Source organism: Meriones unguiculatus, chromosome 5 (genome assembly GCF_030254825.1).
Source record: "Meriones unguiculatus strain TT.TT164.6M chromosome 5, Bangor_MerUng_6.1, whole genome shotgun sequence".
NCBI classification, from domain to species: Eukaryota; Metazoa; Chordata; class Mammalia; order Rodentia; family Muridae; genus Meriones; species Meriones unguiculatus.
In genome coordinates this window covers 36,737,395-36,757,383 of record NC_083353.1, presented here as the reverse complement: position 1 = coordinate 36,757,383, position 19,989 = coordinate 36,737,395, and the positions used below count along the sequence as shown (strand labels likewise).

The 19,989-nt window shown below is 37.0% G+C and overlaps 1 protein-coding gene across 6 annotated transcripts in view; it reads right to left on the bottom strand.

Annotated features, from left to right (window-relative positions):
* Positions 1 to 15,695: 15,695 nt before the first annotated feature.
* Positions 15,696 to 19,989, bottom strand: part of Tmem161b (transmembrane protein 161B) — a 91,338-nt gene continuing 87,044 nt past the window's right edge. For 5 of the 6 annotated variants that reach the window (XM_060383629.1, XM_060383630.1, XM_060383632.1 and 2 more), the window contains 3 exons: positions 19,176 to 19,350; positions 18,179 to 18,275; positions 15,696 to 17,065 (listed from right to left, as the gene is read on the bottom strand). In XM_060383629.1, the coding sequence (XP_060239612.1) occupies positions 16,788 to 17,065; positions 18,179 to 18,275; positions 19,176 to 19,350 (550 nt within the window). In that variant the 3' untranslated portion in view covers positions 15,696 to 16,787. The remainder of the gene's footprint in view (positions 17,066 to 18,178; positions 18,276 to 19,175; positions 19,351 to 19,989) is intronic. The other variant, XM_060383631.1, reaches the window with a different exon arrangement.

Genomic DNA, 19,989 nt, shown 5'->3' with positions numbered 1-19,989 from the left:
AGAGGTGATTTTCTTGGGTGCAGCAGAAAGTTAGTTCCTGTTTCCACAACCATTCTTAGTCTGTGTCTTTTGATTGGAGAGTTGAGTCTGTTGATGCCGATAGTGACCAATGAAAGTCAGTTCCTTTATTGTGGAATTGGTGGTGTTACTGTGTTTCAGTGCTTGTTTTCTTCTAATTTTTTTTGTTGTGAAGTTATCTATATCTTGTGTTTTCTTGGATGTAGTTGTTCTTGTTGGAGTTTTCCTTCTAGTATCTTCTGTATGGCTGAGCTGCTGTGCAGATATTGTTTAAGTTTAGTTTTGTTGTGAATATTTTGTTTTCTCCATCTATCTTGATTGAAAGCTTTGCTGGGTATAGTAGTCTTGGTTGGCATGTGTGGTCTCTTAGAGTCTCCATGACATTTGCCCAGGCCCTTCTGGCTTTCATAGTTTGTATTGAGAAATCTGGTGTGATTCTGATAGGTCTACCTTTATATGTTACTTGGCCTTTTCCCCTTGCTAGTTTTAGTATTTTTTCTTTGTTCTGTAGATTTAGTGTTTGATTATTAAGTGATGTGAGGAATTTCTTTTTTGGTCTAGTCTATTTGGTGTCCTGTATGTCTCTTGCATGTTTATGGACATCTCTTTAAGTTGGGAAACTCTTCTTTATTTTCGTGTTTTTTTTTTTTTTTTTTTTTTTGATTTTGTTGAAAATATTTTCTGGACTCTGGAGACTGGAATCTTCTTCTCCCTCTATTCCTATTATTTTTAGATTTCATCTCTTCATGGTGTCCTTGATGTTTTGTGTTTGGAAATTTTCCAATTTTTCTTTTTCTATGACGGATGTATCAATTTCTGCAAGTGTATCTTCAGCACCTGAGATTCTCTCTTCCATCTCTTGTATTCTATTGGTGATGCTTACCTTTGTGGTTCCTGATCTTTTCTCTAAGTTCTCCAGCTCTTTGGTTTTCTCTGTGTTTTCTTCATTGATTCTAATTCTGTTTTCATGTCTTGCACCATTTCTTTCATCTGTTTGAATGTGGATTCCTGTCTTTCCATGATGGTCACTATTTTTTTGTTCATTTCCTCTCTATATGCCACTAATTGTGCCTCTACCCGTGCCTCTATTTGTTTGGCTGTAGTTGCCCGTGTGTCTTTAATAGCTTTGTTTGTTTCTTTGTTTGCCTCCATTTGTGTAGCTATTTGAGAGATTTGTTTCCTCTTTATGTTCCTCTAATAACTGGATAAGCATAGTTTTAAAATAATTTTCCTGTGTTTCTGATGAATTAATATATCTATTGATTTTTGGGTTTGCTGGTGAAGCCATGATGGTTTTTGTTGGATGTGTTCTTACACCGACCTCTAGCCATCTGCTTATCTGTATCGCTGTTTGTTCCTGGAGTCTGTACTTGGGTGGGCATCTTAACATTGGAATTCTAATCTCAGAATAAATGCTCCTTTGAATCATATCCATATAGTCTCATGCAAACCGCATTAAATGGTTCTGTAGTCCTTATCTTGGTCCCGAGAAAAAAAATATTATGCTCACTCAGAAATTTGACTGATAGCTCTGTTCTTGCACTGCCTATATTCCTAGAGTCTAATTGTTACATAAAACCCAAATAAACTTTTAGATGCACTTCGTATATAGTAAATAAATTATTTTAGAATTTTTAGATATACAGAAAAAAAATAGTAGAAAACTACATGTGCCTGGAACCCAGCTTTCCTTATTAGTATCTTTTCGAGGACGGTACATTTGTATTATTTAAGGAACCATGCATGGGTACATTTAATTGCCTAAATGTATACTCTCTTTTGATTGTTCTTTCTCTGTTATGTTCTTTCAGCTATAGGACTACGGTGAAGTTATTGTGGACATCTCCATTTTTCAAACTTCTATCATGTTATCATAGTGTATTTGTATCTTATCATGTGTATTTGTTTTTAAAGAAATAAAATACCAGCACCTTTTAAAAACTGTTAACATTTCTTTTCCACTGTTATTGTGCACTTTAGGCCCACTGAATCAAAAAATATTATATGTATGTTTCTGTGTTCAAGTGTATTTATGTGTGCCAGATGTAATAAGGAGCCTAAGGCCAGAATCAGATACCCCAGAACTGTAGTTACAGGTGGTTGGGAGCTACCATATGGGTGATGGGACCCGAACTGGGTCCTCCTCAAGAACAGAAAGTGCTCTTAATCTGAGCCATCTGTCCAACCACAAATGCTTTATTACTTTAGGTGAGTTTTGTCTACATATATGTACACACACACATGCTCACACATGTGCAGTGCCAGCAGAGTTCAGAATAGGACAACAGATTACCCAGAGCTGAAATTATGGCAGCTGTGAGCCAGAGAGATACTCTGCAAAAGCGGTAAGTGCTCTTAACTACTGAACCATATCTTGTATATATTTTCAAACTATGCACAGGCTGTCAGTGGGTAGTGGAAGCAGGAGATACTGCCCCAAGCTATCCCCTGCAGCAACCTCATTTTTTATCGACCTTTCCTCAAGTGAGGCTGGGCTTTCTAACTGTTGCACTAAATGGATTTTAGGATAAGTCAGTATTATCCCCTATTAACTTATTTAGTGTTACAATATTTTTAACAGATTTCAGCACAGTATTAGCAGAAACAGATACCCAGAAAGGGTAATATACATTCAACAGTCACACATGTGTGCCTTACAATAGCCATATGTATTATCTGGTGTCTTGAGAAGTTACATCTTGTGGCACAGGTAATGGATACTCCACGCTTTCCCAAGGTGCCTTCAAAAGGATTACACTCTGATAAGGTCACAAAGACTGCATACGGGGTTAAGGCACATCCTCTACTATAAGTGGAGTTTATAGTCCCGCCAACAAGTTTCCTATAAAACTATAGCTGGGGAGAAGAGAAAGGCCATGCTTGGTTATATAAACTCAGGCCTCAAGCATGGCTCACTGCTACTTTACTATTTGAAATATCTATTGACTATCTTAATATAATCTTTATATAATCAACCTATACAGCAATTTTTGTTATGTAGAATTCTTGACTTTTACAAGGTGACTTAACCATATTAGGGGTCTGTTCTTTCTATGTACCCCCAGTTTTTCAGTTTTTCCCGTCTTTCTATCCTTACTTTTTCTTTTAGGAAAAATTCATCCTGCAGAATGCCTGTTATGCTATTTTAATGTGCTCCTGTTGACTGCAGACTGTCCTCCCAAAACCAAAGCAAAACACTTTCCTTATTTAAAAGAGCAGAGGGTTTCACATCAGCAGTTATTTTCTTTCTACACACTAAAGGTGTAATTCAAAACTGGAGAATGACAGCAACCCAGCAGAGTGTCAAGTCATGTATCCTTTTTCCCCAACACACAGATATGCCATGTCATTAGCAAAAAAGCAACTCTTATGAGGAATACAGAAGTCAGTTGATCTCTTGTAATACTGGTGAGCAAGGGAACACACTGAAACTGGGATGAAATTCTGTAGCATGCAATTTACCAGCCTCTCCATAGCCCAGAGGATTGTCTAGAAGAAAGCTAGCTCACAGGTTCTCTTTGGGGAGCCAGAACAATGCATAGCCCACATCAAACTGTGGGGTCACAGGTAGTAGCCCCAGTGCCCCAGTGTCTTTGCAAGTGTTTATCTTTTAAGCCATGCTTCACTTACACAGAAAATAAAGTATGAAATCAAAACTCCAAACCTTAACATTGAAACTGGGTTGGGAAGACTATATATTCATTTAAATTAAAGTCCATAAATGCACATCTTGGATATATTATCATTTTAATGAACACTTATGAACATGTGTGTGTGCACACATGCTATCAGATTCATGTGTATAGAGTCTAGGACAGTCCATACATGTTCTTTGGTGAGCCTCTTTTGTGAGGCCCCGTGGGGCCATATTAGTTTACTCTGTAGGTATTCTTGTGGTGTCCTTGACCCCTCCAGCTCCTTCAATCCTTCCTGTAACTCTTCCACAAGACTCCCTGAGTTCTGCCTAATGTTTGGCTGTGGGTCTCAGCATTGGTTTCCATCAGCTGCTGGATGAACTCTCTCAGAAGACAGTTATGTTAGGCTCCTGTCTGTGAGAATAGGGCCTGCTCAAACAGGACAAAATCCCAGCAAGGAGAGGGAAGCTGGGGCCATGGAACCATGAGCAACTGATAGATGTTGTGAGAAGGAAGAATCAGTTGCTCTTATGGATAAAGTTCCTGAGCGACCAATCATGCTCTAGTGGAAGGCCACTCAGGAGTACATGGGCAATACTAATTGGACTTGATGGATTTAACAACAACAAAAAGGATACAAAGGTTCATGGGGGTGGGGGTGAGGTCTGAGAAATGAAGGAGGTAAATATGATCAAAACACATTGTATGATACTCTCAAAGAACTAACAAATTAAAAGATAGCAGAAGATAACTTTTAAGAATATTGTCTAGTCTTAGGCTGGACAGTATTGATATGAGTTACACCAGAGCATGTTTCTAGCACTTGCAGAATAACCTGGCACACTAGCATTTAAGTACTAGTAAAATGACTTTTAATCATGCAGTGCTTGAGTCTTATTTATAAAGTCTACTCATCCTGTGAGAATGTTTAAAAGTTAAATACTGCTTCACAGACTCTGAAGTTCTGAGTAAAATCAAAAGCATGTATAGCACAGCTCTTATACTTATTTACTTTGAAACAAGAGCACAGCCTTCGGTTAATTTTTTTTTTTACTTTTTATATAAGTTTATTTAAAATATGAAAATAAATTTACTTATTTATTCATTTTTATATTCCCATCACAGGCCCCTTCTTCCTCTCTCTTCCGGGTCCCACTCTCCTACCTTTTCCCCTCCCCTTCTCCTTAGAAAAGTAGAGGATCCCCTTACAAACCTACCCTGGCCCATCAAGTCGCATCAGGACTTGGTACATCCTCTTCTACTGAGGCTAGGCAAGGCAGCCCAAGTAGGTGGAAGTGGTTCAAAGGCAGGCAACAAGGGGAGTCTGGATTCTACCAATTTCTTGAGTGCAGAGGCAAGGACTCCTTGAGGAAAGTCTGAGATGCATTCACCAATTCGAATTCTCTACCAGTGTAAAACACTGTGGAGGCTGAGTTTACTCATTTGTTCACACACTCTCTCCTGAGGTTAGCCCCTCACCCTCCATTTCTTCTGAGACACCTTTTTCATATAGCCCAGGATAGTCCTGAATTCAGTTTGTAGCTAAGGATGACCTTGAACTGATTCCACCTCCCAAGTGCTGGAACTTTAGGAAAGTGCTACCATGTTAGTAGAGATCAGTCTTTCAATGGAATTTTAGCTCAGATCTGTCATACACTAGGCTAAATGAGAGTACCTGAGTCCATTTCAGTTCCCTGCCCCCTCAGTTCTGGAACACATAGTTCAGGTATGTATGTATGTATGTATGTATGTATGTATGTATGTATGTGTATGTATTTAGCAGTTAGCAATATCATCACCTTGGGGACGCAAGTAATTCAAGAATATGAATACAGAAAAGTTTAACTATTCTAGTTCCTTTTCCTCCACAATGTTACTACTCTACAAATTTTATGACCGAGCTTTTAAAAGTAATAATTTTAAGATAATTTTATTCTTTCTTTTATATCCCAGCCCTCTGATGTCTAGCCATAAAAGAACATTAATTTTAAGCCACTTATTCAAAATAGGTGTAAGGACTTCCTTATCATGATAGAAATTTGAACATCTGGTAAAAGTTTTATCTCATGCTTGAAGAATTATTTAAAGTATTTAAATTATTTAAATTATTTAAAGTAGGAAGAGAAAGTATAAACACATCCATGTACTAATAATTGTAATAATTTCTGTATCTTTTCATTGCTAATTTGTGGTTTTACATTTTTAATCTTAGAAATATTAATTCAAAAGTAAGAATTACTTCATTGTATTATTAGAGAATGAAAAATTAAAAATAAAAATGTGATAAAGCTAATTTTGGGAGACAAAGTTAAAAACAACAATACATCTTTTTCTAAAAAAAGAAAAACAAACAGTGTTAGGAATCCAACTTGTACATGCTCTCAATCATAGCTATCCACGCCTGCAATCTTATGGTACTTAAGATTGTATTAATCCATAATCTGTATGGATTATACATTAATTTTTGTATATAAATTAAACTGATAATATATGTAAATATTTATTTCCTTTAGTGGCCTCATAACAAGCAAAGTCCCAGCAATCAGGCTGTTTGTCCTCCAGGGAACGAGCCTCAGCAATAACACTAACAATCCATGTTTCTCTATGTACTCCTGTCCTACAAGTCCTGAGAAGCCCATCTCAATGTTGTTTTCTGAACTCATTCTACTTAAAATTTAGACTCATACTCCAACCAAGGACTATTCATGGAGATAACCTAGAACCCTGACAATGCAGCCACTTCTGATGAGAACTGATAGACTAAGATCAGAAAGGAGAGGAGGACCTCCCCTATCAGTGGACTTGGGGAGGGGCATGCATGCATGCAGAAAGGGGGGGGAGGGTGGGACCGGGAGGGGAGGAGGGAAGGGCTTATGGGGGGATACAAAATGAATAAAGTGTAATTAATAAAAGTTAAATTAAAAAAATTTAAACTTTATCTCCAACTCCATGTTTTCCCTTTCATGATTTATCTTCCTACCCTGAATTTACCAGATCTTATTCCTATTTAACATACCCTAGAAGAAAGACATGCATCTCTTTATTTTCCGTATCTCTCACTAGATCCACTCCAAGACCATTTAGCTATGTTTAATTAGTAAAAAATGAGGGCGCAGTGCATGCATGAGGAAAAAAGACCAATTACAGACATAAAAGGAATGAGCCATTTTTATTAATAATTAGTACTTCTAAAATTCATGTTATTTAAGAAAATAAATTGTTTTTTTGCTAAATAGAAAAGAAGAAATGCAAAGTGGGGTGGGGGAGAATGGAAGATTGCCGACTACTTGCTCTATTAAGATATAAAGGTTGTGCCTCGTTTTCTTCTGTAGGCAGAAAACATAAATGAATGAGAACATTTACTACTGTAACAAAAGGAAATGTTGATATCAGCTTTCCAAGCATTGGCCAATACCTATGCTGCTTGTAAGCAACACAATGCATACTGAGAAAAGTGGGGCTGACGGACTGTGTGAAAGCTTTAAATCTGATTCTTCAAGAGTGTTGAAGTTCTGTGAAGATACAGAATGAACCACATCAAAAAAAATCACTTAGTTTTATTTTGCTGGATAAAGTCATATACTACAGGAATATTTTCAATTATGTGATGGCTCAGAAAATGTGTATGAATTCAGAGAATGGTAGGATCTTATGCTTCACATTACTGAGAATTTAAAGTTTTCATTGAAAAGAAAATCTATCTAGTGATATTCCAATTATATATTTTAGACTGAATTCAATTCACTGCTTCCTGGACCTAATAGTTCCATCAATACATGATTATCTCTTCTGAATCATGACTCTAGAAAAAATGGCAGTATTTTTACCAATGATATTTTTTTTAAAAAAAAGTAAGACAATGGGCCCATGATCACTGCAAGCAAAACTGATATTTGGAGGGGAGATACTAAACAGCATATTAAGAGTAAATTATATGCTTTTATTTCAGACATGTGGGCATAGGAGGGAGTACACAGTCATGAATTTTATAGTATAATAGTTGGGAAAGGACCAAAAACTGTCAAATGAAATTCTATAAAACGTTCAAGGAAGTTCCATAAGAGTTCCTACCTTATATGTCAAACATAGATTAACATGGCTTTGAAGCATAGTCTGATGATTAAAGTCTAATACAAAAGGCACAAAAAGCTGTACTGGTCTAATAGAGAGATATGAACACTATCTGGTAGACAAGTGTGGTGCTGCATCGTTTAATTCCAGCACTTAAGATTTCAAGGCCATCTTGGTCTATAAAGTGAGTTCCAGGATAGTCAGAGCTACACAGAAACCAGGTCCTGAAAAACAAAACAAAAATCAAACAAACCTCAAAAAGAAAAATTATTTAAAAACTAAAATATAAAATATAATTTGGTTTATATAAAGCAAAAAAAATAATGAAAGAATGTTATTTTTGGCACAATGATAAAGTAGTTAAATATACTAGTGCAGTAAATAAGTTACTTAAAAAAAACAAAACAACCAAAAAAAGTGCCTTTTGCCGAAGTCTGCAGACTACTTAGAGTTCTATAAATAAATGAACCAAAAAGCATTAAGAACATGCTATTCCATACAGTGAAGCATGTACTTTCATCTGACATCCCAACATGCAATCTTTAAAATACAGAACTGTAACTTTACAGTTGCTGACCTTTCATTGGGACAATTATAAACAGTATGTGTAATTCTCTGCAAGATTAGCATCTTAGAACATAAAATCACATCCTGGTATAATCTTGTTATAGTGTATATGCTTACTTCATAAGCACATATCTGAAGATACACTTTAAATATTCCTTTCAGAAATACACGATATCCCATTATGCTACAGCCAAAATTCAATCAGTTTTATAGACTTACAGAGGCACCTTAAAATAGCAAGTACTTCCAAAATACTGAATTTATATTGAAGACAAGAATTTCCTGCCCTGAGATTATTCAAATGAATGTGAGCCATAAGCCATGAAGGTAACTTCAAAAAGTAGTTTAAACTTGCTTTCAACAGTGAACTTATTAGATCATAATATACAGTCTCCCAAGACAGATGTATAAACATTTACTTATTAAAAACAACAAAATAACAACATAAACAAAACTCAAACCTCATTTCTTATAATCTTTCCCTTTGTAAGTTTAACTTTGCATTTTGAATTTTACTTGATTTTTTTTTTTTTTTTAATCCAGGTTATCTCGGGCTTACTAAGTAAAACGAATATTTTAAATTCCAGACACTAGAAATTTAGGAGAAGTACTTTTTAACAAAGCTTAAACAATACATGTAAACTTGGTCAGAAAATGACTATGACTTTTGAAAATGAAAGAAAAAGAAATTTACAAGCCTCACATGCCAGAAAACCAGGTAGGCTGATGGCAGATCTTTTCTTCCTGTTCACCCAGATCCAATCCACCAGTGTCATCCCCAGCTCTGCAGAACATCTGCCAACTCCCCATCTCCTGTAGATCCCATAGAACTTCCCCTTCTAACCTCCCTCCCTCACCCATTGCTATGTCCCATCCCCAAATCCTTGCTAACCCAAGGGCCCCTTTAGCCAGAGAAACAAGTAGGTGAATCTAGAGCCTTACCTCTCCTTCTGTTCCTCCAAATCTAATTCCCCAAGTCTCATCCACTACACTGTAGCAGAAAAGCTGCTGAGGTCTCCCTTTCCTTTTTTTAGCCCCATCTTCAACAGATCACAAAGATCTTCTCCTCCAGCCTTCCTTCCCAGCCTCAACATCAGCAGGCATTCTTGGGGAACACACCAGCTGAGGACCGAGGACTAGATCAGCTAACCACACTCTCCTAAATCCCAGCAAGAAAGGAAAACAAAAAACAAAACAAAACAACCCCCAAAAAACCAGGTATCATCACGCAGAGCTAAAATCATCCCAATTCTAGATGCCTAGATGTCAGCCAAAGCTACAATCAAAAACCAGGACAATATGTCTCCACTAGAGCCCACCAACTCTACCATAACAGGGACTAACTATCTCAACATAGCTGAAGCCCAATAAACAGACCTTAAGACAACCTGTATGAAGATTACAGAGGCTTCTTTTAAAGAGAAAATGATTAAGTGCCTTAAAGAAATACAGAAAAATAAGTAGTTGAAGAAAATGAGTAACATGGTTTGACCTGAAAATGAAAATAAATTCAATAAAGAAAATATAAACTGAGGAAATACTGGAAAGAAAACATTTGGGAATTCATACAGGAACTACAAAGGCAAGTTTCACCAACAGAATACAAGAGGTGGAAGAAAGAATCTCAGGCATTGAAGACATGAAAGAAAAAATGGACACATCTGTCAAAGAAAATGTTAAATTTAACAGTACAAAGTACAGGAAATCTGGAACAGTATACACCCAAACACAAGGGCACACAAGTTTGTAAAGGAAACACCACCGCTTAAATCACATACTGACCCTCACACACTGATAGTGGGAGACTTCAATACCGAACTCTCACCAGCAGACAAGTCATCTAGACAAAAACTAAATACAGAAACACCATAGCTAAGTGACATACACCAAATGGACCCAACGAAGTTTACAGAACATTTCACCCAAACACAAAGGAATATACCCTCACTGCGCCTCATGGAACTTCCTAAAAAATGACCAAGCACTAGGACACAAAGCCAAGTCTCAATAGATAAAAGAAAACTGAAATAACTCCCTATAGACCACCGTGGATTGAAGTTGGATTTCAACAACAGAAGCTTACAAAGTCATGGGAACTAAACAACTCTCTACTGAGTGAAAACTGAGTCAACACAGAAATAAAGAAAATAAAAGCTTTCTAAAATTCAATGAAAATGAATCCACAGCATACCTAAACTTATTGGGCAAAATGAAAGTGGTTCCAAGAGACAACAGCATAGCAGTAAATGCCCACATTAAAAAAACTGGAGAGATTTCATACTAGCAACTTAAGAGCATACACGAAAGCGCTACAACAAAAAGAAGAAATCATATCCAAAAGGGGGAGATGGCAAAAAAAATGAACTCAGGGCTGAAATCAATAAACAGAAACAAGGAGAACAATATAAAAAAAATTAGTGAAACAAAGAATTTGTTCTTTGAGAAAAAAAAATCAGTAAGATTAATAAACCCTTATCCAAATTAAGTAAAATGCAGAGAGAATATCCAAATTAACAAAATCAGGAATGAAAAGAGGTACACAGCAACAGTCACCAAGGAAATACAGAGAATTATAAGGACATACTGTAAAAACCTGTGCTCCACTAAGTTGGAAAATTTAAAAAGAAATAGGTAAGTTTCTATAGATAGCACTTACCAATGTTAAATCAAGATCAGATAATTAATTTAAAAGAACTATAACCCCCACTGAAATAGAAGCAGTCACCCAAAAGTCTCCCAATAAAAAAATAGGCCCTGAGCCAGATGGCTTTTGAGAAGCTCAGATGGTTTTAGCTCAAAATTTTATAAGACTTTCAAAGAACTAATGCCAATACTCCTCAAATTATTCCACAAAATAAAGAACATTGCCCAGGTCTTTCTATGAGGTCACATTTACCCTGATACCCAAAGCACAAAAAGACCAAACAAAGAAAATTATAGACCAATTTGCATTATGAACACAGATGTAAAAATATTCAATAAAACACTTGCAAACCAAATCCATGAACACACCAAAATAGTCATCCACCATGATCAAATAGGCTTCTTCCCAGAGATGCAGGGATGGTTCAATTAAAAAAAAAAAGAAAAAAAAGAAAATCAATGAATGCTGTGGACTGGCTCAGCCGGGGGCCCCACAACCACGGGGAATCGTTTGGATATCAGGTTAGACACAGGTAGGCAGATTGACAGTCAGAGACCACACCGAGATAGCTTTGACTCTGCTGCGATTTACTGAAGTCAAGCTAACATATAGTGATTACATAAAGAAGCACCTTGAAGTTGACATACTTCCCGGAACATTCAGACTTTTTACCAACAATACAAAGTTTACATTTTAACTGAAAGGCTAACCTGGTAGAAGCAGTATCTACAAATAATCTTGGCCTAAAAGCTTTTAATGAAAGCAAATACAAAACTTTAAACTATTTACGAAGTTCTATTGCTGCTAATTAGTGAGGAAAAGGCCAGGGGCTGTCATTGCCCTCTGAGCCAAGTAGGCTAAAGATTTATAACCCTCCCTAGAGATAAGCACTGAGGGGAATTTCTCCTGTTTTACAATCTTCCTTTAGAGATAGGATGCTTGAGCTAAAGCTCATAGTATAATATAAAACCTTCTGACCTCCTATGTTTGCCTATCTTCTTTTTGCCTCATCATAAACACCTGTGTTTGGTAATGGTTTTGTAGTAGTTTTACTGCAGTGGGAATATCCAGAGCATTTATCCTAACAGATCCTGATTAAATATTTTCTTTAGAAAGCCCTAAAACTCTTGCCCCTTTATTACCTATAATGTTTGGTTTTTCCACAAGCAATTGCTGATGCTAAATCTGATTTATTACCTCTTCTAAAATTTTATTTTCCTTCCACTCTTATTTGCTAAAGCTTTTAGTAATCTATCAGAAATGTGTTTCCTTGAATAGTTAATTGTACTGTTCCAAGAATCATAGAGAAACAGCAAAAAAGCTCATCAATCCAACCCTGCAAACGAGGAAGCATGGGACTCTCAGAATACGTCTTTTTGGCTTAGGTGGCCATGTTAGGGTTCTCACCAGTGACCTCCAGGGAGCTTATTTCCAAAGAAAACATATCTCCCGTCTAGTAGCACAATCTATTGATATGCTACACAGACGACGCTGGAGAGGGTGTAGCAAATGAATGTAATCTACCATACAAAGTTTAAGAAAATGTCCCACACAATCATCTAGAAGAGGCCTTTGACAAAATTCTACATTTCATAATAAAAGTCCTGGAGAGCTCAGGGACACAAGGCCCATACCTACATATAATAAACACAATTTACAGCAAACCCATAGCCAACACCAAATTAAATGGAGAGAAACTCAAAGCCATTCCACTAAAATCAGGAACAAGACATGGCTGTCCATTCTTTCAATATCTCTTCAATATAGTACTTGAAGTTCTATCTAGAACAATAAGACAAATGAAGAGGATCAAGAGGATACAAATTGAAAAGGAAGAAGTCCAAGTATCATTTATTTACAGATGATATGATAATATACATAATAACCTTAAAAGTTCTAGTGGGGAACTCCTACAGTTGATAAACACTCTCGGCAAAAATAGGTGGATATAAAATTAACTCACAAAAATCAGTAGCCTGGGCTGGAGAGATTGCTCAGAGGTTAAGAGCACCTGCTGCTCTTCTAGAGGTCCTGAGTTCAATTCCCAGCAACCACATGGTGGCTCACAAGCATCTATAATGAAATCTGGTGCCCTCTTCTGGTGTGCCGGTGTACATGCAGACAGAGTACTGTAGAAATAATAAATAAATCTTAGAGAGACACTCTCCTCCAACATTACTGAGATGACATACACAAATGACAAAGGGGCTGTGAAAGAAATCAAGAAAACAACACCTTTCATGACAGTCTCAAATAATATTAAATATCTGGAGTAACTCTAACGAAGACAGTCAAAGAACTGTATGATTAAAATCTTCAAGTCTTTAAAGACAGAAACTGAAGAAGATATCAGAAGATGGAAGGTTCTCTACATTGACAGATCAGGATTAACACAGTAAAGACAGCCATTGTACTCAGGATTAACACAGTAAAGACGGCCATTCTACCAAAAGCAATCTACAGATGAATGTAATCCTCACTAAAATTTCAATACAATTTTTTTATATTAATTAGTTTATTTACTTTGCATCTCAGCTGTAGCCCTCTCCCTCATTCCCTTCTAATCCCACCCTCCTTGCCCCTCTCCAAGTCCACTGATAGGGGAGAGGTCCTCCTCCCTTCCCTCTGACCCTAGCCTATCAGGTCTCATCAGGACTGGCTGTACTGTCTTCCTCTGTGGCCTGGTAAGGCTGCTTCCATCTCGGGGAGAGGTGATCAAAGAGCCAGCCACTGAATTCATGTCAGAGACAGTCCCTGTTCCCCTTACTAGGGTACCCAATTGGAGAGTGAGCTGCCATGGGCTACATCTGTGCAGGGATTCTAGGTTATCTCCATGCATGGTCTTTGGATAGACTATCAATCTCAGAAAATCTGGGCCAGATTTTCTGGTTCTGTTGTTCTCCTTGTGGAGCTCTTGTCCCCTCCAGATATTTCTATCTCCCCCTTCTTTCATAAGTTTCCCCGCACTGTGCCCAAAGTTTGGCTATGAGCCTCAGCATCTTCATTTGTTATCCTGCTGGGTAGTCTTTCAGAGGCCCTCTGTGGTAGGCTCTTGTCCTTTTTCCTGTTTCTTCCCTCTTCTGACGTCCATCCCTTTTGCCTTTCTGAGTGAGGAATGATAATCTTATCCTTGGTCCTCCTTGCTTAGCATCATTAGGTGTACAGATTTTAGTATGGTTATCCTATATGTTTAATATCCCCTTATCAGTGAGTATGTACCATGTGTGTCTTTCTGCTTCTGGGATACCTCACTCAGGATGATCTTCTCTAGTTCCCACCATTTGCCTTCAAATTTCATGATTTCCTTATTTTTAATTGCTGAGTAGTATTTCATTGTGTAAATGTGCCACAATTTCTGTATCCATTCCTCAGTTGAGGGGCATCTGGATTGTTTCCAGGTTCTGGCTATTATGAATAAAGCTGCTACAAACATGGATGAAGAAATGTCCTTGTTATGTACTTGAGCCTCTTTTGGATATATGCCCAGGAGTGGTATAGCTGCATCTTGAGGAAACACTATTCCTAATAGTCTGAGAAAACACCAGATTGATTTCCATAGTGGTTGTACAAGTCTTACACTCCCACCAGCAATGGAGGAGGGTTCCCCTTTCTCCACATCCTCTCCAGCATGTATTGTCACTTGAGTTTTTGATCTTAACCATTCTGATGGGTGTAAGGTGAAATGTCATAGTCATTTTGATTTGCATCTCCCTGATGACTAAGGATGTTGAGCATTTCTTTAAGTATGTCTCTGCCATTCTATATTACTTTATAGAGAATTCTCTGTTTAGCTCTGTTCCCCATTTTTAATTGGATTACTTAGTTTGTTGCTTTTTAACTTCTTGAGTTCTTCATATATTCTGGATATTAGGCCTTTGTCAGATATAGGGTCGGTGATGATTTTTTTCCCAGTCTGTAGGCTGTCATTTTGTTCTGATGACAGTGTCCTTTGTTTTAAAGAAGCTTTCCAGTTTCATGAGGTCCCATTTATTGATAGTTTATCATAGAGCCTTGTGCAGTTGGTGTTCTGTTCACGAAGTTATCTCCTGTGCTAATGAGTTCAAGGCTCTTCCCTACTTTTTCTTCTAACTGATTTAGTGTGTCTGGTTTTACGTTGAGGTCTTTGATCCACTTGACTTTAGTTTTGTGCAGGGTGATAAATATAGATCTATTTGCATTTTTTTTTTTTTTACATGAAGACATCCAGTTAGACCAGCACCATCTGTTGAAGTTGCTATCTTTTTTCCATTGTATGATTTTGGCTTCTTTATCAAAAATCAAATATCCATAGGTGTGTTCAACACAATTCCTAATAGATCTTAAAAGGAAAATTCACACACACACACACACACACACACACACACACACACACACTCTCTCACAAAACAACAACAACAACAACCCAGAATAGCTAAAATAATACTGAAAACAACCTACCCCTCTCCACAAAACACTGCAGGAAGTCTCACAAGTCATTATTATTTCAAGTCATACTACAAAGGTATAATAATAAAAACAACATGGTAATGGCATACAATTCGACTCATTGACAAACTGATTCTAAATCCTCATATGAATAGATTAGTGAGCTGAGGTATCTAGGTAGGGGGCTTCTCTATGAGGAGTAAAAGAGTGGGAAGTGGGAGGGAAAGTGAGACTGGGAGAAGAGGGAAGAGCCTATGAGATGTAAATTGAATTAATTTATATAAAAAAAAAAGAAAAGAATTTATGTTTCATAAAAGGCAAGAACCGAAGAAATAAAAATAAAGATAATTTTAATTTGGGAGAAATCAACTAATCACCCATAACATTTTAAGTACTATTATCATATACATACAACAAACAATTTACACTCTGTTGAGCTTTAAAAAAAGTATTTTAATCTCATTCCAAACAGAAATTTCTAGATACATCTTATTCAAATCAATGTTTCACATACATTCTGCAACTTAAAATATAAGAATTCAATATTTTCATCTTTTATAACCTCAATATATTATATATTTAATATATAATATATACACAATACATACACTTAGTCAGCAGGATTACAAAGTAATTCTCAAATTTGATCAGTATTGATAAATATTTTTAGATTAAACATAACTATTTAGGATCAAAGAATAAAATAAAATACAGCAGGCCCAAAATTAACAGTGAGACTGCAAATGTTCATATGGCCAATCATCTGAAAAGAGCTTTCAAGCTGGTGGTATACGCTTTAAAACAATACTGCTGCTACTCTCAAGTAGCAGTCCTTGTAGACATCAGGCATCTGTATCTCCATTCAATTTAAAATGACTATGCAGCTTTTCTTACTGTAATATACAGTAGCTTTCTCTTCCTTTCTGTTGGATTTTTTTGTTTGTTTGTTTTGTTTTTGAAGACTAAGACATTACCAACAGAAGTGACTTTAGTTCTTTTCCCTTCTCTAGAGCATGGCTCAGTTTGAAGATTGTTTTATAGGCAGCAAGTATGAGTAAGAACAGTACCACAACACCATGAAGAGCAATCAGTAACTGGAGTCCTAGGAGAAGTGTAAAAGACTGTTGGAGGTTTGCACTGTAAACCAAGGTAATCAGAGGGATTAACCCCTGCAGATAACCCTCTCACATTAGTTATCACAATGAGTTACAATTCCAATGCCACAGTGTAACAGTGTAACAACCTATCCTGTGATTTTTAAATAGTACAACAATAATTCACCCTGAGAGTACAGAGGAAATATTCAAAACAAGATACTCCGATATAATATTTTTTTTCTCCTTTGTATTTGCAGTCTTCTTTTGTCAACCCTTCAAGGGCACACATATTTGAATTTAAAGTGTAGATATCCATTTTTTGACTGAAATTCATGCCACTGTCAGATACTGATGATAGAAAAGCCCAAAAAGGCTTGTAGAAAAGAGGCAGGCAGCAATCCACCATGTCAAAAATGACAGAAGTCCTCGAAAAAGGAGAGGAGTGAAAATGGTTTTTAAGCTGTTCAGTGCCACTGTGATTTGCGTAACAGTTACCGTCATCTTCCCATCAGGTGATGGTAGATCAGGATAAACAGAGTTGGAAGGGAGATTTTTATCCACTGGCCAGGGAGAGACAGCTTCTGGATATATCCCCCAGGAATGATTACCTAGAGTATTCAAGACACAAAGCTTGGTTAAGTAAATGATACTGAAGACAAAACAAAACAAACAAGCAACAAAAGCCAGAAGAAAAGATAACCTTAAATCCATATCCATATTAGAAATCCATATCCATATTAGAAATAAAAAATTTAGTGATACAGTAAATCCTTTTATGTTGAAAATAAAGTAATTATTTTGCTATCTGTTAAAATAATGTAATTAATTGAACCACATTATAGAATGTTTTTAAATACATTTCAAAACTGAGTCTGACAGGCTTTTAATTCAGTGCAGTCAAATCTGTAATCTATAAGCTATGAATCGACCATCTTCACTGAGAGAGCAGACTCATTCAGTTCCTAGAACTCCTTTCTCCATCTACAGCATCACAATGAATTTCATTCTGAGAAACTACTATGCATGATGTCAATGTGAGAAACTTAATGGCTTTTAGAATTGGTTTCACTATAAGCTTTTGTACAGGATGTGAGTCACACACTGTAAGTGAGCTACCTGCCCGTGATGGTACACAGGTTTGAAGGTGCTGGGCATCCTGTATGAGTGAGCCTATTCAGATCATAGTTAGAGTCTCTTGGGACTTTTAAACCCTCATGCTGGCAGGCTGCCTAGTCAAATAAAAGGGAAACAGGTCAATCATGGGTAGTTCATGGGCACTACGACACAAGAAGACTCGACCGACCAAACCTCACTTATTCCCTGAAAATCCTTTACTCTTTCAACATAAGCTATCTAAAGTCAAACTATCTATACAATCCTTAGTCTAGCCAAGTTTATAAGGATTTTGTAATAATTTAAATGTTAGGCACTAACAAACCTTTAATTCACCTGCTTATACACTCAGATCTAAACAGCAGTGCTTACCCACATTACTTGAGAACTCTGGAATTAACCTTAAATGAAAAGTCTTATGATCACAAAATAATAGCCGGGCTTCTAAAATCAAGACCAATCAACTTCTACAGTAGTCTTTCCCTACTTCTTCCTGAAGCTACACCAAGAAGCAGCAGTGTCAGGAGGTGCACTTCCATGCTAGTAACAGAAAGGCGTTAACTATCTGTCGGAAGCAGAGTGTTCTCCCAGGGCGGTGGCATGCCTACCTAGGGTTTTCAAAAGCAGAGTTGTGTGCAGCAGCATTACCAGAGGTGCCACATACTGCAGGGCAATGACACAAAGGTAATAAAAGACTCGAGCCACCTGCAACAACAACAGTCTTAAGTATCCATTACAGCTGACAAGTCAGGAGTAAATTAAACTTTATAAAATCATCTAACTGAAATGCTTATAAGTAATCCTTTCCTGAGAAGAAAGCTAAATATTATTACGTTTACATTTTAATATATATGTACCCTAACTTCAGAAAGGCTCAACCTAAAGATAAAGATTCTGGAATTTGAAAATATTACAAAATTTAAAAAAGTATATTTCAAAATGCAATACAAAGTACTAAATCTCTATGGAGTTCCTTAAACATCATACTAAATATAATAGGCAGGCGTGTATGACATGAACTTCTTATAAATAAAAATACTTCATCCCATATAAACACATTTAAGGTCAAGTTTTAAATCACATGAAAATATATGAAACATAAAGACAAAAAACAGGGTCCAAGATTATGGTAAATCAAAAAAGAAAAAGGATCAGAATATAGGCCCACTCTACTGGTGAAAGATTACACGCCCATCTTCTCTAAAATCTCCGTGAAGAACTTAAATTTACTTGATAGCCCATGGAGGAATGTTAAAAGGAATAGTCTGAGGCACAGAAATTCCCACCTTTCTAGTCATAAGGTCTGGCCAGCAAACTGTAGTGCCTTTCAGAACATTATTTGGCTCCTCACTAGGCAACAGGGCACACTACAGCTTTGCTGCACCCAAAAATACCGACACTTAAAAGCACCAAAGGCCGGCAGACAAGTCCAGACCATTTCTCAGCAGTAAAACTGGACAAAACTCTGACAAACATCAGCCTAGGACCACCCCATTTGTTTACAGGAAGAGTGTTATGAAATGGCACATTTTCAATTAAAGGTCTGAATTATTTTTCACAAAATGTCTTCTATTATCTTTCCATTAGGACAATTATAAAACTTACCATTTTCTGTAGCTCAACGGTACTTATTCGGCCTGCTTCTTTCTTCATTTGATCCACACATTTCTGGGCTAAGTTTAAATATGCTTGCAGGTGACTTCGCATCATGGCCAACCGCAAAACACACAGCAGGATTATTAACCAGAGTCGCAGAGTATCAAATGTGGCTTCTGTCATTCTACGGATCAAAAAGTTGATATGATGCTCTCAGGGATCACAATACATGAGCATAGTTGTCATGCTACTGTTCAGCATGTAGGACAGAGGAAATCCATACTTACCTAGGAGACCTCCTTAACTGGGAAACCTATAACAAAAGCATTCCATTCTGCCAATAACATACCTACTGGTCTTACTTGTGCAAATAAGAAAGCAGACAGTCCAGCCAAATTACTGAGCTTCAATGACACTATCCCAGAAAAATACTAGTAGATTGTGATCTAGGAAAGACACCTGATGTTAACACTGGCCTTCCATATGCATACTCACAACACACTACACATGCCTACACATATCACAGACACATAGACAAACAATACACAAACACACACACACACCCAGCATGTATATAACATGCACAAACTCACTGTGGTGGTTTGAAGAGGAATGGCCCCTACAGACTGATGATTTGTTTGAATGATTGGCTCATACAGAGTGGCACTTTTAAGAGGTGCCTTGTTAGAGGAAGTGTGTCAGTATGGGGTCTCTTAGGCTCAAGTTACACCCAATGTGGCATATAGTCTCCTTCTGCGGCCTGTGATCAAATGTAGAACTCTCAGCTCCTCTACTACTATGTCTGCTTTTATGCTGCTCCATG